The sequence below is a fragment of the Petaurus breviceps genome, unplaced genomic scaffold, assembly GCF_028583685.1.
Source record: "Petaurus breviceps papuanus isolate PSGF00001 unplaced genomic scaffold, PetGlider_PUasm1.0 185, whole genome shotgun sequence".
Classification (NCBI taxonomy): Eukaryota; Metazoa; Chordata; class Mammalia; order Diprotodontia; family Petauridae; genus Petaurus; species Petaurus breviceps.
Window position 1 is genome coordinate 3604344 of NW_027185797.1, and position 19956 is coordinate 3624299.

Genomic DNA, 19956 nt, shown 5'->3' on the forward strand with positions numbered 1-19956 from the left:
ATGATGTAGCACATCTTTCTCTCATTCTGGTTCTCTCTCCTAGTTTTATACTCGCTTCACTCTTTTCTCTAACAAGGCAACGATCCGACTGTGCGCAGAAAACTAAATCAGGAATTACTTCCGGGTCCATAACAAGACGTGACCCATCTGTTAAAACAGGATCAGTCTCATGTTTTTGTGATATTGTACGGTGCTCTTCACATCCAGCACCATTAGATTCTCTGGTCAAAGAAAATGTTCATGACTCATAGGCCCGAGACTTCTGTGTTGTCTAAAAGTCTTTGGCCTTTCATTCCTTCTGCTATATTTTTCATCATCTTTGCCTGTTCCTACCTTTACAATGAAGTCACCACATGTCGAAGTATATATTGGTTTAATTTGGAAGAGTTTATTAAGCTCTCTCCTTTTCAATTGATGTTGTGGTGCATAAACCACAATTATTTTGATAATGGTCTTTTTTGCAAATGCTTACCATGGGCCCTGCACTATAAACATCCAGTGAAATGATGTTTCTCACTTTGGGTGCCTAATAAGACTGGAACCATGAAATCCATCATTTCCCTCTCCCCACAGAATGATAAACCATCCTTCTGTTCAGCTGCAACTTCTCCCTTCTTCTGTTTTACTTCTAGTGAGAATGTCCAGATTAATAGAATTCCTCCCCATAGCATTGTGTCCGCTTGTTGGTCATTGAGCAAAGATTTCACATTTTGCATACCTACAGCTGATTTAAAGTTTAGATGGAGTCTAAAAATGGCCTGATTTTTTTTATATCCGTTGGTTCCTTTTGCATCATTCTGCCACCAAAGGCAGAAGAGAATCACACAAGACTGTTATTCTGTATTTTTTCTCTATTTCATGGGTCTTCATGGCCAAAACATTCATCACCAAGCTCACCAAGGTGGTGAGCGTTTCTGTAATAAGCTAAGCTGGCCTGTTTCCAGGACCCTCCGCCCAGCCTGGCGGGACCATCCAGAGCTCACGCTTCCCAGGCAGAGCCTTTGAGAACCAGGGCCCTCTCCATACCTCAATGACGCACCAGTGGAGCTGTGGGGAGATGCTGGAGATAAAAAGGAAAAACAATCGCTGCTTCTCCGTGACTTTACCTTCTCCTTAAGTAAACGGTATATACAAGATAACCGGAGAGGGCGAGAGTGGCCACCAGGGTCAGTCAAGGTTCCGGAGTTCCACATACTAGACGCTCACAGCTCCACGTACAATCCTTTGCTCTTGTTCAACACTATGGAAATGTCCGTTTTATTCAGCATTGGCTAAATTTAAAAAAATTGTAAAGGAAATGAAAAAAAGAATAAAGGCTTCTTCTCCGAAGAGTCATATGAGCTGTACTGTGAGGGAAACTGAGGCAGAAGTGCAAAGGGGGCATCCTCCACAAGCAGGGCATAGCCTCTGTCGACACACAAAATGAGCCAGACTCGGGGGGAAGCAGAAGGTGCGTTACTTTGAACATAAAGTAATATTTTTTTTTAATGTCTGAACATATAGGCTGGAGGCTGATGGTGAAGGACTTTAAATGCCAAGCCTGAGGGGTTTGTGTTTTGTCTTAGAGAAAATAGGGAGCCTCTGGGGCTTTGTTTGTTTTGAGGCAGACAGGGTTAAGTGACTTGCCCAGGCTCACTGCCTGAAACTGGATTTGCACTCAGGTCCTCCTGACTCCAGGCCTGCCAGTCTGTCTCCTAGGCCTCCTAGCTGCTCTTCTCTATAGATTCTTGAGCAGATGAGCCCACACGATCAGAGCTATGCTGCTGGAAGGTGTTCTGAGAGCTCTGTGGAGCTTAGATTAGAAAAGGAAAAGAAGGAGGCTGTTGAAATGGTCTAGGGTAAAAGGTAATATGGTCCTGAGCGATTTTGGTGGAGGATGGTGGACCCGTGATTGGAGAGACAGGAGTAGAGGGAGAATCGACAAAACCTGACGGCTAATTAGTCCTGGAGAATGGGAAGAAAAGTGAAGAGAGGAAGATGATGGCATGGTTGTGAATTTCAGCAGGATAGGGATGCCCCCAAAACCCCCATTAGGTTCTGGAGGAGGGGTAAGGCTTAGGGGGAGATGCTTCTTGTGTTTGAGATGTTTATGGGACGTGCTGGGAGATGTCCAGCAGGCAGTTGGTTATGGGAGGTGGGAACTCAGGAGAGAGACTAGGACCGGGTATATGAATGTTGGGAGTCACCTTTGTGGAAATAATAACTGAACCCAGAGGAACTGGTGAGACATTGAAAGTGCGGGGAGTGAGGGGAGAGCCCAAAGCAGAGCCTTAGAGGACAATCTGTCCAGAGTGGGAAGGGGCTGTCAGAGAGTACAGGATCAGGAGGAGGGGCCACAGAAACCAAGGGTAAGGTAGACTATCCGTGACAAGAGGGGTGGCTGACCCTGTCTGGAGCATCCAGAAACCTAAAGAATAAGGATTAAGAAAAAGCCATTGTGGATTCAGCAATTAACCAGCCAAAAAGCCTCCCCTGCTGCAGGGCTCAGTGTTCCCACCTGCTTGGTTTCTCTCTAGGTATTTTGGAAACTTCACTTTTAAGGAGTATATCAGTTATAATCTACTCAAGACCAAAAAATGTCAAAGGCAACCCTAAGGACTACAGATTGCAATGAAGGTGTCACCTTGCATTGGTAGAGGGACCTTCTTCATCGGGGAGCTTCTTATATTAATGAATCACCAATCTAGTCTCCATCATTAGGCCTATATTATTATAATTGAGAAAGTAGTCTTTGTTATTTGTTTTCATAATTCACCAAATAGATCTTTTCTGTTAATTTTTCCATCAGTCCACAAATATTCACTGTGGTGGGTACCTAGCCCTATGCCAACTACTTGAGGTAGGTATAAAAACATGGGAGTATTCATTCCAAGGTCATTTTTAAGCTAGGCCCAGCAGAAGACTGGAGACTTCTGGATTCATAGATTCATAAGAATTCAGGTATTAAACAGTTAAGAAAAATCCATTGGCAAAAGTGTCAGCCTTGCTAAAGTCTGCCGAGATGGTTATCTCGAATGGCTCCCTGGAGGCCAGCTCATCTTTCCAGCCCTGGAAATAACACAAGCTGCCTCACCCTGGTGATTTCTTAAATGCCTTTCCCTGAGCCCTGGTTTTCCTGGAAGTGTTTAGACAACACAAAGCTTTTCCCATCCCCAAGGCCTTCTCTGCAGTGTTTAGGCCTTACTCAGATCACCTAATTCCGCTGCATTCCTCTTGCAGGAAGCTGAATGTTGACTTTACTTCTGCCTTCCCTGCCGCCTCTCCCCCACAGCAGCCAGGACAGTGGGCACGAGAGGCCAGGGAGCTCGGGGCATCAGACCTCTCCAAGTTCTACTTATTTAGCTGGGATTCTCTCTGTTTCAGATCAACAACAAAGCTTGCGGCAAGATCCCAGTGCCTCACCAGGTAGCCCGAGACCAAGAGAAAGTCCACGAGCTGGTTCTCCAGAGTAAGCTGGGAATGCAGCTCCTGCAGGGCCGCACTGTCACCAAGGCCTTCCTCTCTCCCAGGACTGCGCTCATCAACTTCCTGGTACAGGACTGACCAAGGCTTTGGGGTCTCAGCCACTGGCTCCCTGCGGCTTCCAGGGGAAATCTTATCAGGGTGCCTGGAAGGAAGGCAGAGGTGTGGAAAAGACAAAAGAACTTTAGGGGACCGTGCTGCCTAGATGGCCGGGCTGGAGTTCAGAGACATGAGAGGAACAAGTTTCCTGTGTCCTCCACTCCCCCTGCAGGGGAAGCCAGCCAGGCTTCAGAATCAGCCCTGGGACACCAAGAGGCGAATTCAGAAGTCACAGGCACGCTGTGGTGGAGGGGGCGCTGGCCAGTAACCAGTTAATAAAAGTAGAGCTCACGATGCTGGAACAAGGATGACCGAGGCTGGTTTCTTGCCGCATTGGTCCAAGCTGTGATCATGTTTGTGGGGGCTTTGGGCTGGTGAGATGACCAGTCATGGGGAGGTGCTATTGGGACCATATAGCTGCCCAGGGCTCCCCCTAAGCCTCTGGCTTAGCTATTGGGAGAAAAACGGCCACGATGCCATCTGGTCTCAGGTGTTTGGGCTGTTTGTGGTTTGACAAGTTTATCAGGTGGATAATGTGGCAGAGTAGTGGGATACAGATGTGTTGGAATGCCCAGCACAGGGTGAGACTTTCCCATCAGAAGCATTTACTCAGTGCCTCTGGGCCCTTGGAATTATACAGAGAGGGCCCAGTGTGGCCCCTCCCTCTGGGAATGGACAGTCTAAAGTTAAAGTTGAATTGGCAGAGATATTAAAAATATATTTTCCATAACACGGACATGTCCTGCAAGGTAGTTGTGCTTATACTAGAAGGAGCACTGGATTTGAAGTCAACTGAGTTCAAATCCTGGCCCTGTTTGCTACTGTCTTGGACAAATAGCTTAATCTCTTTGGGCCTCAGTTTCCCAATCTGTTAAATAAAGATGTTGGACTAGATGTTTGCTAAGGTCCTTTTCAGCTCTAGACCCTATATTCTTATTAATGTCCAGTTCCTCTTCCTCTCAGTCTCAGATTTTTCTGGATCCCGTTGTCATTTGGAGTTGTTGCAGAGGCAGAAGACCTGCATTCAAATTCTGGTAGCATCTGCTGCTTCCTTCCTATGTGATCTTGGGTGAATCTCCCCCAGCCAGTGAAGGGGTTGGACCTCTAAGGTCCCTTTCTGCACTGAATCTGGGACCCTTTGAATGTGGCTGGGACAGGAGCAGCAGCCCCAGGCTTCAGGTAGATGCCTTTTAGGTTTACAGAGAACTTCCCCTACAAAAAGTCTGTGAAATGAGTAGTGCCCACTTCTTCATTTCATTTTACAGATGAGGTAGCGGTGGTCCTGAGGAGTGAACTGCCTTGTCCAGGCTCCAGCAGCTAACTCCTTGTGCTAGGGCCAGGATGTGGGGCCAGGTCTGCCGCCTCTACCGTCCGGTGCAGGTTCCAGGCCAGGCCATCACAAGGCCTCTCAGGGCAAGAGCATCCTTCCTAAAAGTGAAGAAGGAAGTGTGGCAGGGTGGGGTACCAGGGGAGAGGACAAGTGGGCCTGCTCCTGCCTGGGGTAGAGAACCAAGTCATCAGGACCCAACAAACACCTCAAGGGCAGAGAGCCTCTAAGTGAAAGGAAGAGCCGGCCTGGGGCTGAGCCTTTGAGCTTCTCTGCTTTGTCTCAGCCGCTTGTTTCCCTGGCTCCACACACACCTTTCAAACCCAACCAGATGGGCCGGCTCTGACCCGGGCTTCCTGGTGCCAGCATCCAGCACGTTCCTATTATAAATTGTAGGGGCTCCGACATACTGCGAGAGACAGGAGGCGGGCATCTGGCCAGTGTGTGTCCTTCAGAGATGTGTGTCTCACTGCGGGCACTCCCTCTGTGACTGTAGGAATAATAATATTGATGATAACCAGCATTTATGCATCGCTTTAAGACTTGCAAAGCACTCTGTATACATCATCCCCTTTGGTCCTCACAGCAGCTCTAGGAAGAAGGCCCTGTCATTGCTCTCACTTTACGGATGAGGGCACTGAGACCCATAGGCTTTGAGGCTCAGAGACAGCCTGGGGATCCAGTAGGTAACAGCTTTGGAGATGGCGGCAGGAAGATTTTCATTCCTTAGCAGATACTTACAAAATGTGTCACCTTGGACAAGTCAATTAACCTGTCTTTGCTTCAGGCTCCTCATCTACAGAATGAGGGGAGATAATAGCCCCTACTTCTGGGGTTGATTGTGAGGATCAAATGAGATGAGGACAGATAGCATTCTGCAAACTGTAAAATGCTGTATGAATGTTCGCTGTCGTCATCATCATTAAGGGACTTGCCCAAAGTCACACAGCTAATAATAAGTGAGGCAGGTTTTGAACTCAGGTCTCCTGGACCCCCTCCAAGTCTAGCACTCTACCCCCTGCCCCATCTTGCTGCCTCTACCATGACTTTGTAGATACGGCTTGAAAACTTCATCTCCTTCCCTGCTAAGGACTTAGCCAGGTGGGACTCCAGAAAACACAGACCATCTTGAAGACCAGGCCTATTCTTGAAGCTTTTTCCAGCTTGTAAGAACCTTCCAAAGCGTTGCTTAAAGGATGTAGCCTTCAAAAACACAGGATCAACTCCTTACCACTAAATTGAGACATCAGCATTGGAATCCAGTGGGAGGGCACCAGGTCCAGCCTCAGGAAGACACTTAAAAGATGTGTGACCCTGGGCAAGTCACTTAGCCTCTGTCTGCCTCAGTTTTCTCATCTGTCAAATGGGGATAATAATACTAGCTCCCTTCTGACAGGGTATGGGCCCAAACCATGACCTTTGCCTCTTACCCCAAAAGAATTTGAGTCCCATTTGTCTATAGATCTTGGAAAACCCCACCTTGAACTTTCCTTGAATCTTCCCATTTGATCTGACATTCTCTTGAGGCCATAAGTTTTTCATTATCAATATGCCCAAATCTGGGTTACCCTTAACCTAGTCTAGCCCTCTGTTGTCTGTTACCTCCAGATTGCCTCCAGTAACTTCCTACCTTTGATCCTATCAAAATCCCTTTCTCTTGGTTCCAGGTGTCTGAACTCTAGTCACCCCAGATACTGCCCCCCACCAAGACCCTTCCTAAACCCTTCCTGTAGTTACTCCAACCCTAGATCCCTCCTACTGTCTTTCTATACATAAAGCCAGTCTTGTTTCCATGAAGGTACTTGGATTCCTTAAGAGTCTAGCTAATGCTGAGATTTCTTAAGAGTCTGACCAGTATGGCAGATTTTTAACGAACTTCGTTTTTTTCTTTGGCTGAAAGAAGATTTGGGTCAGATTCATTCAGGGAGGACCTGCATGTTGCTGTTTCGGGGTGCCAGCACTCCCAACCCTCAACACTCCCAGGGTTGTCGTGAGAAGCAAATGAAAACATTTATAAAGCATTTAGTGTAGTAGACACTTATGTAAACACTTATTTCCTTCTCCCCTTTTTTACAGAAATTAAAACAGACATGGACATTGACCTTCCTTCAAAGTAGCTGAGCTGGGAAGAAAACTTAGACCTCCTCAATCAGTTTATCTCTAGTCCTAACTATCTTGTCATCAGATTAGCCCTATTGGTGTAAGAAAAGCATTCAGGAGGGCAGTTGGCTACTAAACCAGCTGGACTTTTGGACAGACTCCAACGGTATCTCCCCTGTGAATTCTTTACTCCCTATAAGACATTCGGAAATAGCATTAGCTCCTCCCTTAAACATAAGGCAGAGGTGTGAAATCTAGTCCATCAAACCAAACTTAACCTCTGACTGGCTACCTCCAGGAGACTATATTCGTAGGACTCTGGAGAAGGGCATAAGTGCATCAGTAGAAAGAAGGCTCTCACAATACCTAGAAACATATTAATATGATGTTATTTTTCTTTGGGGAAATAGACTAGAAAAGCGATGTAAAGAGAAAGCAATGTCTGGGAAATTCAGAAGGCAGAATAATGGAATGGGACCTGTCTGGCTGCCGAAGATCAAATCAGTTTGAAGGACTGGGAGTCACCCTTGAAAATCAATTTGTTTGTTGAAAAGACATAGAGAAGTGTTTCGTCTCTATTTCCCACCCTAACTCAATCTGTAGACATGTCTCCCCTCCCTTTTTTTCTTTCTTGATCTGGGTGTTTTACCACCTGACAAGAAAGTGAGTGACATCCTAGTTGGGGAAAAAAAATCTTCCTAACAGAATCTGGGCAAAATTGAGAGAGAACAATTCAGTCCTTCCTTATTTGCTTATTACAGGTACAATTGTCACCTGAGCAGCCTTTTGCTATTGTAATTACTTCTCCCTCTGTTGTCTGCCTTTGATTGTCACCTCCTGGAGGGCAGAGCTCAGCTGCTTAATTACCTTTTTAATGCCCTATGCAAATCGGTAGTTAATGACTACCCTTTATACTAATTATTAGTCATCTTCCAAGAAAGCAGAGGAATTGTGGGTCTGAGAATATAATTATCAAGCCTGATTTTCCCTCCAAAGTTATTACTGACTCATGCTATTCTAGCTGAAGAAAATGGAGGACTCTTTAGCCCAAATCTTGGTGGTACAGGCATTATTTTTTTTTTATTTTAAAATTGTTTAAATTTTGCTGCTGGTGTGTGTGTGTGAATATGTGTGTGTTTAGAAACAGCTTTAGGAAAATTAATGGCGGCCCCTGTCAGTGATAATGGTAGTTGACCTCTGGAAAGTCTTTAGAATTCAATTCAAAAAATATTTATTAAATTCTGAGTTATGTATGACAGTATGTTAGTAGTGCCTTACAAACATAAAAGAGTTCTTGTCTTCAGGGAACTTTGATTGCATTAGGGGATTCTTCTAGAAATCTCTGAACCCCATTCAGTCATATTGTTGGGGTTTAAGGGTGCTAAGACCCCGAAACAGCAACACTCAGGCCCTGCCCGAATGAATTTGACCCAAGCCATCTTTTAGCCAAAGAAAAATTAGGTTTATTAAAGATCCACCATATTGGGTAGCCTCTTAAGCAATCTGAGAACCCTTCCTGGAGGCCCAGATGGATCTTATCCAGAAAGGCTGTGGGAGGAATCTAGGGGTGGCCAAGTAGTCTGGGGTGACTGAAGGAGGTCTAGGGAGGACTCCAGGAATCTAGAGAATGGGATTAAGGGCAGGAAGTAGCTGAAGGCTACCTAGAGATAACCGGTCATGGAGGGCTAGGCCAGGTTAAGGATAACAGAGATTTGGGCCTCATATAATGGAAAGGTTATGGCCAGATCCAGTGGGAAGATTCAAGGAGAGTTCGAGGGTATTCCCAGAGCCTGTGCCCTGTCAGTTTGACCTCCTCGGAAGGCAGGTGTCCAATCCTCTGGATATTAATGACACCCTCAAGGTGGTAGTGAAAATAGCATTTTAGGACAGTTAATGTGTTATTGGGAAGACTTAAAGAAGAAAAGATAGGACTGCCCATCAAAGTAGGAGTACCAGGTGGGATTGTCACACCCTACACGAGGATCTGGACCAGGGTCGTGATGAGAGGAAAGGAGGAAGGACTAGCAAGTTTATTGCACTCTAATATTAACTCCATGACAGAAACTCACTTGTGGGATATGACTTTGCTGACCAAGCTTGGTTTTTATGGAGCACTTTCCCTAAAGAACCCTTAAGTGCTTTATAATTTGGGAGTGACTCTGAGGTGATTGGCACACCCAAAGGAGCTGTGTCCTTCTGAGGACTGGCTGTGGAAGGCTGTTTATTCCAACAACATCATTGTTTCTCAGAACATTTCTGGAACCAAGTCAGGAAGAGTCATCTTATTTTATAGCTATGCCGCCTACATCTGTTTTGTTCATTCTGACCCAAACAACTCGATCACACACCTCACTGACCACACTTGGAACCCTAAAGATTTCTGCCAGCTTCCAAAAACTGATCCTCCCTCAGAAAATGAAGACTGGTCACCATTGAAGAAAGTCCCCCCGGCTCCGAAGGCTAGGGCAAAAGAATTCCAGACATTTCTTGAGCAACAGCAACATCATTGAAATGCTCTCCTTTGGGAGTACTTCTAGAGAGATGACGTCAGCTTGGATGGAGGAATTCTGGTATGTTTGTTTCAAATATCACTCGGTCCCATGGCCTTATGACTCTGAAGATGACCTAATTTGCCCTAATTTAACAGTGGTAGATCTCGTGCTACACTGACAGACACTTACCTCTAGCAAAAGGAAGGAAGACCTAAAGAGGGAACATGAGGAGCATCGTCAGGACCATCCCAGGGAAGAGGGATGACCCCAGAGACCCCCAGGAGAGCTGAGCAACAGGAGCTGTGAAGGGCCAAATGGATATCAGGGAAAAAACAAGCAACGTCCTAATGATCAGCGCTTGGCCCTATCTCAAAGTGCAGTGGGCATCCCACTTGCTTGAGACCTTTAAGCAAAGCCTGGATAAGCAAGCCTGTGCTAGGTGGGTTGTAGAGGGGGATTCTTTTTCAGGTACAGGTTGGATTAAATGGCCTCTCAGACCCCACTCAGTCCTAGCTCTGTGACTTGTACGATATGGAATCCCATATTCCTCAAGCTGGGCAGCTAGGTGGCAAAGTGGACTGAGCATAGAGTCAGAAAGATTCATCTCTCTGAGTTCAAATCTGGCCTCAGACAGTTACTAGCTGTGTGACCCTGGACAAGTCACTTAACCTCTCTTTGCCTCAGTTTACCCAACTTTAAAATGGTATAAAGGAACTACAAGGCAGACTGAGGATTAGCTGTACTTGGAAGAAATAGAGAAAGGCATGAAGCAGTGCAAAGAGAAGAAAGAAGACCAAGCTTGACTTCTTCAATAAACATTTATTAAGTGCCTACCAGTGTGTAATACTTCGCACTAAGTGCCAGGGCCTGGCACTGCCTGATGATATAAAAGGAAAGAATACAGAGTAACAGAGTAAAGGATGAGTGTTAGAGTTATGTATCTGCTCCTGTGGGTGGCATTTCAGGGAAGTCCTGGTGAGGAAACTCCCCCTCCCAGGGCAGGTCAGCACGTTTTTCCTTAAGCACTGAGAGGCCGAGGGGCCTGGTCACTCAACCCGTGGTTGTCAGAGGTAGGATCTGAACCCAGGTGTTTCTGTCTTTGAGGCTAGCTCCTTATCCTCACAGCGCACTAGCTCTCACGATGGTTATTTATATTTCGAAATTCTTTTTTCCTTTTGGTTCATTTGCTCTGTTTGACCAAGAGAAATGGCACTCTTGCCAATGCAATCCAGTTTAGAGTTCATGAAAAAGTTCATTAGGCAACAATGAAAGTCAAGAAGACCTGAGTTCAAATCCTGCCTCAGAAACTAGCTAGATGTGTGACCATGGGGCAGTTATTTAATCTCTGTTTGCTTTAGTTTTCTCTACTGTAAAATGGGGATAATAACAGCACCTCCCTCCCTTGAAGGGTTGTGAGGACCAAATGAAATAGTATTTGTAAAGCACAGTGCCTGGTACACAGCAGGTGCTTAATAAATGCTTAGTTTGCCCCCTCCCCCTGAAAAATGAATGAATGAACAAATAGTCTGCTATTCTGGGCTCTAAGAGCCTGTATGTCCTCCAGCCCAGAATTCTTTTCCAAACTGTGAACAGTTGATTTAGACATATGGAAATGACATTCTCCCAAGTCTGTAAGAAGCAAGATGCAATGAGCAGTGTATACCCTGTACACTCTTTGAGCCTTTCTTACAGGCAGTGCCATTGCCATTGTATTTCAGGTTAGAGTTTTCTTTCAGTGGTTTTCTCACTTACTTATTATCCAAATCAGACCCTGTGCTTTGTCACATGTCCCATATCCTGAGGCTTTGTCACATGTTCCCTACCCTGAGGCTCGTTTGACCTAGAAGCCATCCAGGAAGAACCATTATCAATAATTAATTGTTGTTCTGTTTATTCTCCTGTTCCCCAGCCTAATCGTTAGAGTAAGAGATTCTGGCTTAATTGCAGCAATTAAAAAATAGCAGTGTTTGCCATTCATGTCTTCATTCTGTGGCCTTACACATTCACACCAGGTGAGACAGGCTCATCCATAATTCTCAGGTTTTACCATCTCTGGGCATTTGGTTGAAGACACTGAGGATGCTTAGCCTAAAGAAAGAAAAACTTGAACAGGGGATAAAGGATGAGAGCTGCCCTCAGATCTTTGAAGTACCATTTTATGGATGAGGGATCAGATTGATTGTGATTGGCCTTAGAGGCCAAGAGCTCAGAGCATGGCTGGGAGTTGCAGAGGCAGATTTCAACCCCATGTTAGGAAAAATTTCCCAATAGAGCCATCCCAAAGTGGAAGGGGCCGCCCCAGGAGGTGGGCTGGGTTCCCTCTTCCTGAAGGTTTCCTTTCTGTAATAAAGAAAATAGTTAAGTAAAACCAACTGCCTCAGTGACCACATTTGGCATCTTTAATCCCTCTTTCTTCTACTCAAAGGAGGGAAGTATGATTCACCATCTGTCCTCTGGAATCAATATTGGGCATTGCTTTCAGTCTGAGGCCAATTGTCTCTGAGAACATTAGAAATAATCCTTCAGGATTGGGCTTCTTTCATTTTTTTTTTTTTTTACAACAAGCCTCAGATGTTCCTTCAAGAGGAAAGGAAACCAAAAACTCTCCGCCATCTTGTAATGGTCCAATAGGAAATGCTCAGAAGTAAGGAAGCAGTTCCTTCTGGAAGCTTGCTCTAAAGGGAGGGCCCATCCCCTGGAGCTCCAGCCTGCATCTTTACATCTTTGGTACTAACTCCTCCGCTGGCTTCATGGGTTCTACATGAACCAGTGAGGCCCCAGCCTATATCGCAGGCTTTGTCTGTTGGCCTTCCCCCCTCCCTCTCTCACAGCTATTTAAGGAAAGGCTTCTCTCATCCCAACCTTCCGATCTGCAGCTGCCCTAAGCCTGTTCAGAGTGGGACTGAATGTTCCCATGGAAAACTTTTACCCTTGGAAGCTGAAAAAGATGGTTGTTTGAAAGTCAAAATGTGCTGTCCCTTTGCGTCCCATAGTGGCAACAGCTCACACTTTATGGATTGTTTTTCTCACCACCATATAAGGTAGGGGGGTGTGTGGAGTATTACCTCATTATTACAGATGTGGAAACAGGCTGGGGAAATGATCCTACTGTAGATTCAGAGCTGGTAGAGACCCAAGTGGGTAAGTCCTCCCCCTTCATTTTACAGATGAGGAAACTGAGCTCACTAAACTTACTAAGAGGTAAAGTGCTATGCCTGGCATACATATAAGGATCAGAGTCAGAATTTGAACCCAGGTCCTCAGATTACAGGCCCAGTGCTTTTTTCGCTTACTTTTTCCAGGATTACTTATGGAGCTGGGATTCCAGCCAGTATCCTGACTCCTACTGTCCTCCTTTCATAACTCATACCATCACCTCTCTACTTTGGACCCCTTTTCTCTTCTTAGCAGCAACAAATTCAGTGAAGCCTCTGGAGGATGCTTGTGAACAGTAAGGCCCCCTTCCTCCCAAAATCCTTCACATGTGCCTGAGAGCACAACCAAAAGTCTGCCTTGTGACCTGGGACTAAGTGGAATTTCCCCTGAGATAACTGCCTGGCCCAACAGCTCTGTGGGACTTTTCCCAGCTCACTTTGTAGAGATCTGTAACCCTGTTTATTGGGCTGGATTGAGCCCAGGGGAAGCTTGGCTCTTTTTGCACACTTGTCTAAACAGGTTTGGCTTCTTTTTTTGACCCTAGCCCTTAGCTCGGCTCACAAATGCTGATATTTATAGAGAAAAAATCCGCTTGTGTGACCTGTTGAGTCTGTGATGTTGGCCTGGGGCTGTCACCCTTGTCCCTAGATGCCCACGGTAGCTGGCCTACCTGTCATGCCCATCCCTGCTTTATAAAGTTCTCCAGGCATGTTCCCTGAAGGCCATGTGAGTGAGTGTCCTCTAAGAACTGATAGATTGTCAAGGGTGCAAGAAAGATGAAAACAATTTGTTTTGCCTTTTTCCCATGTGAAGCAAGAAACTGCAGAACATCTGTTCAGTGGTCCAGGTCCCTGCCCTCTCTTGGAGAGAGGGAGGCTGGAGGCACTCGCCCTCTCCAGTGACTTTACTCAGTGGAATCTGTCCAGTGACTAGCACTGAGCTGTTGGGGGAATCCACAGGGGCCATCCTGGCCGCAAGTGCCCCAGGCAGTATCCTGGACCAGATCCATGGACTCTGCTGATTCATCCTTGCAAGACAGAGAAGAGGGAAAAACTGAGATGCATGGGAAAGGCAAGTATGATGGACGCCTGCCATTGACCTAGTCAGCTGCCAAAAATCCTCAAGTGTTTCTCTCACACTAGGACCTTGATTACTACCCTTTCTTCCTCAAATTATCCATGGAAGGGACTTGAGCATCTGGAGTGATCCAGTTCTGGTTTTTTCCCAAGGCATTGTGGGGGTTATGGAGAGAGGATGCTGAGGGGAGGCACTTGGCAAGGCTCTTTGTAGCAGTGGGTCTGAGGTCATGTGCAACAATGGGCATGACCATCACGCCCGCCTGCCTAGACTAGCACAGCTGCCTCTGTCTGCTCTTTGCCCATCTCTGTTCTGCCCACTGCCTTACTGCCAAGGCCGTCGTCTCCAGTGCCCACATCTGGTCGGGGAATTCCTCTGACTTGGAATCTTCTGATAACTGCTTGAAGTTCAGACATTTCAAAGTCTGGTGTTTAAGGCCCTCTGCAATTTGGCATCTTTTCTCCGTACTCGATACGTCAGCTCATCCAGAGTGCTCTGTCCCCCGCCCTCCATATGCACCCAGGATGTTTCCATCCTTGCTCATGCTTTTCCATGAAACTGGGATGCCCCTCTCCCTTGCTCCCTGCTCAAGTCCTCCCTGTCTGGTGAAACCCAACTCATGAAACCAAAGACTGAGCTTTGGAAGGGCCCTCAGAGATCACCTAGTCTGTTTTCAGATGGGGAAACTGAGGCACACAGGAATTAAAGTGAGTTCCCCAAGATGGAAGAGCTGATATGTGAACCCAGGACCCCCGACTCCACAGGCAGCATACTTTCCACCCTAGCTCTGCCTCCTCCATGAAGCCATCCTGCTCCCTCCTCATTCCCCATAATAATAGCTACTGTGTGTATAGCACTTGAAGGTTTGAGATGCATTGTGTAATTGGATCTCATGGCACGTGGTCTGCACATTTCTTTATATTATTTTATATTACTCCATTTACTTCATATTATTTTGTATCAGGATTATTTGTACATATGATTTTTATTTCTTTTTGGAGGGTCAGGGGAGGCAATTGGGGTGAGGTGACTTGCCCAGAATCACACAGTCAGTAAATGTCTGAGGCTGGATAACGTGGGACATTTAGATGAGTCACTCAGTGACAGCTGACATTTATATAGAAGGCTAGGCCACATTTATATATAGCACTGATGTCAAATTCAAACAGAAACACATCCCTATGGGCTGCATATTGGCTTAGAAAACCCCAGATTAATATAATCTACATTGTACTGTATTTTTTTTATTATAAATTCAAATCTAACCTCAGACACTAACTAGCTGTGTGACCCTGGGTAAGTCACTTCACCTATGGCTGCCTCAGTTTCCCCACATGTAAAATGGGGATAAAATAGCATCTGCCTCCCAGGGTCCTTATGAGGATCAACTGAGATAACCTAAGGGAAGTGTTCTCAAACTTCAAATGCTAGCTATTGTTACTGTTATTTATATAGGGCATGAAAGTCTACAAAGTGCTTCCTATATTTTGTCCAATTTGATACACTTAATAACCACTTTAGGGAGGTACTAATGACATTATCATCCCTCTTTACAAATGAGAAACAGTAACTCAAGAGGAATTAAATGCCCTGCGTGTTGGGGTTTAAAATGTTGAGGCTTAAGGGTGCTTACAACCCCCCAAAATACCAACACACCAGGTTCTGCCTGAATGAATTTGACCCAAGTGTTCTCTCAGCCAAAGAAAAAGACAGTTCATGAAAGATTCGTAATATCGAGTAGACTCTTAAGGAGCCAAAGCATTCGTGACCTTTGTATCGACAAGCAGGGACCAGATTGAATCTGAGAACCTTCATGGGGCCAGATGGATCTTATATACAGAAAGATCTAGGGAGGGATCTAGGGGTGGGCTAGTAGTCTGGGGTTACTGAAGTGGGGCTTAGGAAGGGTCTTGAGGAGGAATCTAAGGAGGATCTTGATGGGACTGGGGTGACTAGAGGTCAGACTCAAGGAACCCAGAGAATGGAATTTTGGTGGAAAGTAGCCAGAGACAATCCGGAGGTAAGAGACCACGGAGGGCTAGGCTAGGTTAAGGGTAACAGATTGCAGCAGCAAGCACCCCAGGCGTCCTCAGGGTTTGCTGCCAATACAGGTTCTTAGATCTGCTTTGATAAAGGAAAGCAACTCAAAATGGGTTAACAAGCTTACTTTAATCAGTCAAACATGTATCATTTACCTAGTTCAGGGGAAAGAGGTCATCACCCCGAACTTCAGAATATACAGGCAGAAGTATCAAGACAGAAACAGATCAAGTAGACAGCTTTCCAAACTGTCCAACCATTACACCCATACCAAATCAACATCAGGGTTTTTCAAAGCCGGGGGGCTCTGGACAACAGCTTCCCAGAATCCATATCAAATCACAGAACACTTCTCAAAGTGAGCCCCCAAAACAAAGCTACACATCAGGGCTTATATAGCCTTCTCCTGGCTCAGAGAATGTAACAACCTTTTGGACCCACTGGCCAATCAAAAAGTATCTACTGAAAAACAAGCCTCCCACCCCAGGGTCCAGGTGCACTTTAGCCTAGGGGCAGGGAAGATCTTTAAAATTTACATTCCCATTACACAGATTTAGGCATGAAAAAGCCAGATCGAGTGGGAAAATTCAGGGAGAATTTGAGGTGGGGGTTTCCCAGGGCGTAGGAATGAAAGGGACTCAAATTCTTTTGGGGTAAAGGGAAAGGTCCAGCTTGGGCCTGGACCGGCCATGCCCAGGGTCTCATAGCTGGTTAGTGTCAAAGATAGGATTCACCTGCTGCTTCTCCCTTGACCTCGAGGTAAAAACAACAACGACAATAATAATAGTATTTATGTAGCACTTTAAGCTTTATAAAGCAATAAAGTCCAACATTTAAGAGCTGCTGTTGGTGCTGAGGATCTGGGGCCCTCTCCCTTAGCTACTCAGGGACCCCCCAACTTTGCATCCAAGCTCATGGCCAAGTCCTGGTCCATAATGAAAACCATGAGGCTCCCTGATCCCACAGTTTTTTGTTCACATCTGCTTCAGCCCCTTAGGGAAAAATTACATGAGGCTCAAGTCCAAGGCGTTGTCAAAGGTCCAACAGAAAGATCTCATCTGACCTCCCCAAGTTCAAAACGAATCCCGTAGGAGATATGTATTTATTCCTACACACAAAAGAAATGCTAAACCAAAAACACTAATCTACATTGACAAAAGGCCTTAAAACAGAATTCAGTAACTTATAGCCCTGTGTTAGGTGCTGGGGATGCAGAAACAAGCCAGGAAGGAAAGACAAATCCTGCCCTCCGGGAGCTTCCATACTAATGGGGGAAGATGGGCCCCAATGGACCCCCCCCCCCCCGGTTGGGGGGGGATCCGATTAAGGTATCACATGGAGGCATAGTTTTGAGGTTTGGACAGGCAGGAGGGGATTGAAGACTGGGCAGCCTGGGCCCCTCCGTGATATGAAGGCCCCATCCTGGGGTCTCCATATCGTGGAGGGGCCATCCACAGTGGCCTCACAGAGGTGATTTGACATTCCAGGGAAAGGACAGTCCAGGCACTGAGGGCAGTTCGAGGATAAGGCATGGTTTTAAAGACGCAGAAGTGAAGTAACTTCCTTTTTTTGTAGCTCTTTCTGCCCAGGGACCAAGAAAGGGACTGATTGGTCATCTCAGAGCGCTGTTCCCCCTTGGCACTGAGACGCACATATGAAAGGCTGGCAGCAGGAAGGGTAATGCCATGAAAACAGTTTACATTGGTTATTGCATCTGTGAAAAAAGTGCTACAGGCATTATTATTCCCATTTCACAGGTGAGAGATGGAGGCTGGGAGGTGCCATGTGACTTTCAAGGATCTTACAATCAGTACATGTCTGAAGTGGGACATTACCTCAAACTGAGGGGGTTATATTATGTTGTGTGTGTGTATATATATCCTATGATTCTGTCTAAGCAATAAAAGCCCTGGGCCTAGTGTCTGCTGAGGGGCCCATATGCTCCAGACCAAGGCACAGTTCACAGTCTAACCCAGTTCAGTCCTGAGAGAGTTTCACATTTCAGCACCTTACTGCCAGGTTAGATTGGGAGCTCCTTGAGGGCAGGAATTGTTATTGGCCTCTTTTTGTATCCCAAACACTTTGGCAGCCGGGTGGTAAAGTGACTAGAGCACCAAGCCTGAAGTCAGGAAGACTCATCTGACCTCAGACACTTACCAGCTGTGTGACCCTGGGCAAGTCACCTAACCCTGTTTGCCTCAGTTTCCTCATCTGTAAGTGAGCTGGAGAAGGAAATGACAAACCACTTCAGTATGTCTTCCAAGGAAACTTCAAACAGAGTCACAAAGATCTGAAACAACCAAACAACAAACAGCACAATGCTTAGCATGGTGCCTGGCATATAGTAGGAGCTTAATAAATGTTTGTGGATTGAGTACATCCTCCACCCTGGTGCCTGGGGATGATTTACTTCTAATTTAGGTTTTGCTTCTTGCCTTGAGCTTCCACAAAAAGAGGAGTAGAAAGGTCTTCAGGTATAGTATGAATCAGGTATGGGACAGGTATTTATTCTGTATGCACACACATATACACAAATGCTTAACATAAAATACAAGCAAGCATCAGCACCAAGAGTTAGGAAATGCAAAGAAGCAGCAGTACTAACTACTATTGTTCTCTGCTGAGAAAGCAAGACTTAGACCTCCAGAGAAGAGTGAAGCAGTTTTGGAAACAGCTAAACAGGCATTACTTCACCTCACCTGGGCTCGGCACTGTCTCTGCAAAGTCTGCCAACCATGAGGAAGGAATCAAGCAAGCAACCCACAAGAATTTATTAAACACTTAACATGTGTCAGGTTCCCTTCTAGGCCCTGCAAAGCACAATGAATCAAACAATTCCTACTCACAAGCAGCTTCATCCTAATGAAGGAGACGACAAGGTCACATATATACACACATATATATAGTTCACATACACACACGCACACAGAGAGAATAGATATGAAGAGAATACATACAAATAAAGTTAAACGCAAAATAGTTTGAGAGAGCAGGTGCCAGGGTATCAGGAGAAGGTCACCATAGTCTGGAAAGAAGAGTCAGAGTGTTATAGGATTTAGACATGTAAGAACATCTAATCCAATCCATACCTCACATCCCCAATTTACAGATTGTGAAACTGAGGCAAAAAGAAATTAACTGGTTTATCTGAGGAAGGAGAAGGACTTGGTCTCAAACCCAAATCTTTTGTCTCTAAAAGCAGAATTCTTTTTTCACAATGTGCCCTCTACCATCTCACTACCCAATCCAAGAATCTCCCTTTCTGCCTCTCCTTGTAGTATTGATTGTGGAATTATTTCTTCATGACTTAAAGGGCTTTCAAACATCAAGACTTCCCTACTCAAAAGAAGACAGCCCTGGGAATTCTTAATTAATACTTAGCACTTTAGTTCTGGGCAAGAGATCCAGTCATCAGCTTACTTCTTAGATATCAGCTAACATCTGAGTCAACAGTCAGATCCTAGAGAAATAAAGCTTGAAGTGGAAGGAGAAGGAGGAGGTGAGGAGGAGAAATGTGTCAAGACCCTGGAAGTGGGAGGAGGTCAACCTTGTCCCAGCTTTGCGTAGAGAGGGAGGTCTTACCACCACAGCTATAGTAAAGCTAGCCCAGTTTGCAGGTTGTAAATTCCTAATCAGGAAAGATTTCACCTCCCATGAAGAGTCACAGCAGGGCTGTTTTCCTAGCACCCAGAAACACAGTTGTCAGGCCCAGAAGGAGTTTTAGGAATCATCTATTGTGACCCCCTTATTTTACTGCTGACATTTCACAGCCTTCAGTTCAGGAGAGATAACGGTTCCGAGGAATAATCAATCTGAAGTGTGGTGTGTGGGGAACAAGGAGGAGCTGACTGAAGTTCCCTAAGACAGGCTTTGGGATTTCAGACTGGATTTTAGGGGCAACTGTCGAGCTGTTCCATCTTTGTATACCCCAAATTACAGACTTAATGGCAGAACTAAACCGAGGCTCTTTACCAATGTCCCAGTAGCCAAAATACCATTGATTAACCACAGGTCTGACCATGTCACCTGCTTTTCCAAAATGTTCCACTGGCCCCTGATTGCCACCAACTCTTATTCTATGTGAGATTATAAAATCTTAGGATTTAGGGCTGGAAGGGACCTTAGAAGCCATTGAGCTTGCCCCCTTTCATTTTACAGATGAGGAAACAGGCTAAAAGGTTGAGAGGTCCAGGGTCTCATGCC

General features: G+C 45.7%; 2 protein-coding genes across 2 annotated transcripts in view; one reads left to right on the forward strand and one right to left on the reverse strand.

Moving 5' to 3' along the window:
• Positions 1 to 3866, forward strand: part of LARS2 (leucyl-tRNA synthetase 2, mitochondrial) — a 137037-nt gene extending 133171 nt beyond the window's left edge. The window contains exon 13 of the mRNA XM_069088296.1: positions 3364 to 3866. Coding sequence (XP_068944397.1) covers positions 3364 to 3543 — 180 coding nt within the window. The 3' untranslated portion in view covers positions 3544 to 3866. The remainder of the gene's footprint in view (positions 1 to 3363) is intronic.
• Positions 1 to 19956, reverse strand: part of CDCP1 (CUB domain containing protein 1) — a 562995-nt gene that overhangs the window by 515950 nt on the left and 27089 nt on the right. The window lies entirely within an intron of this gene.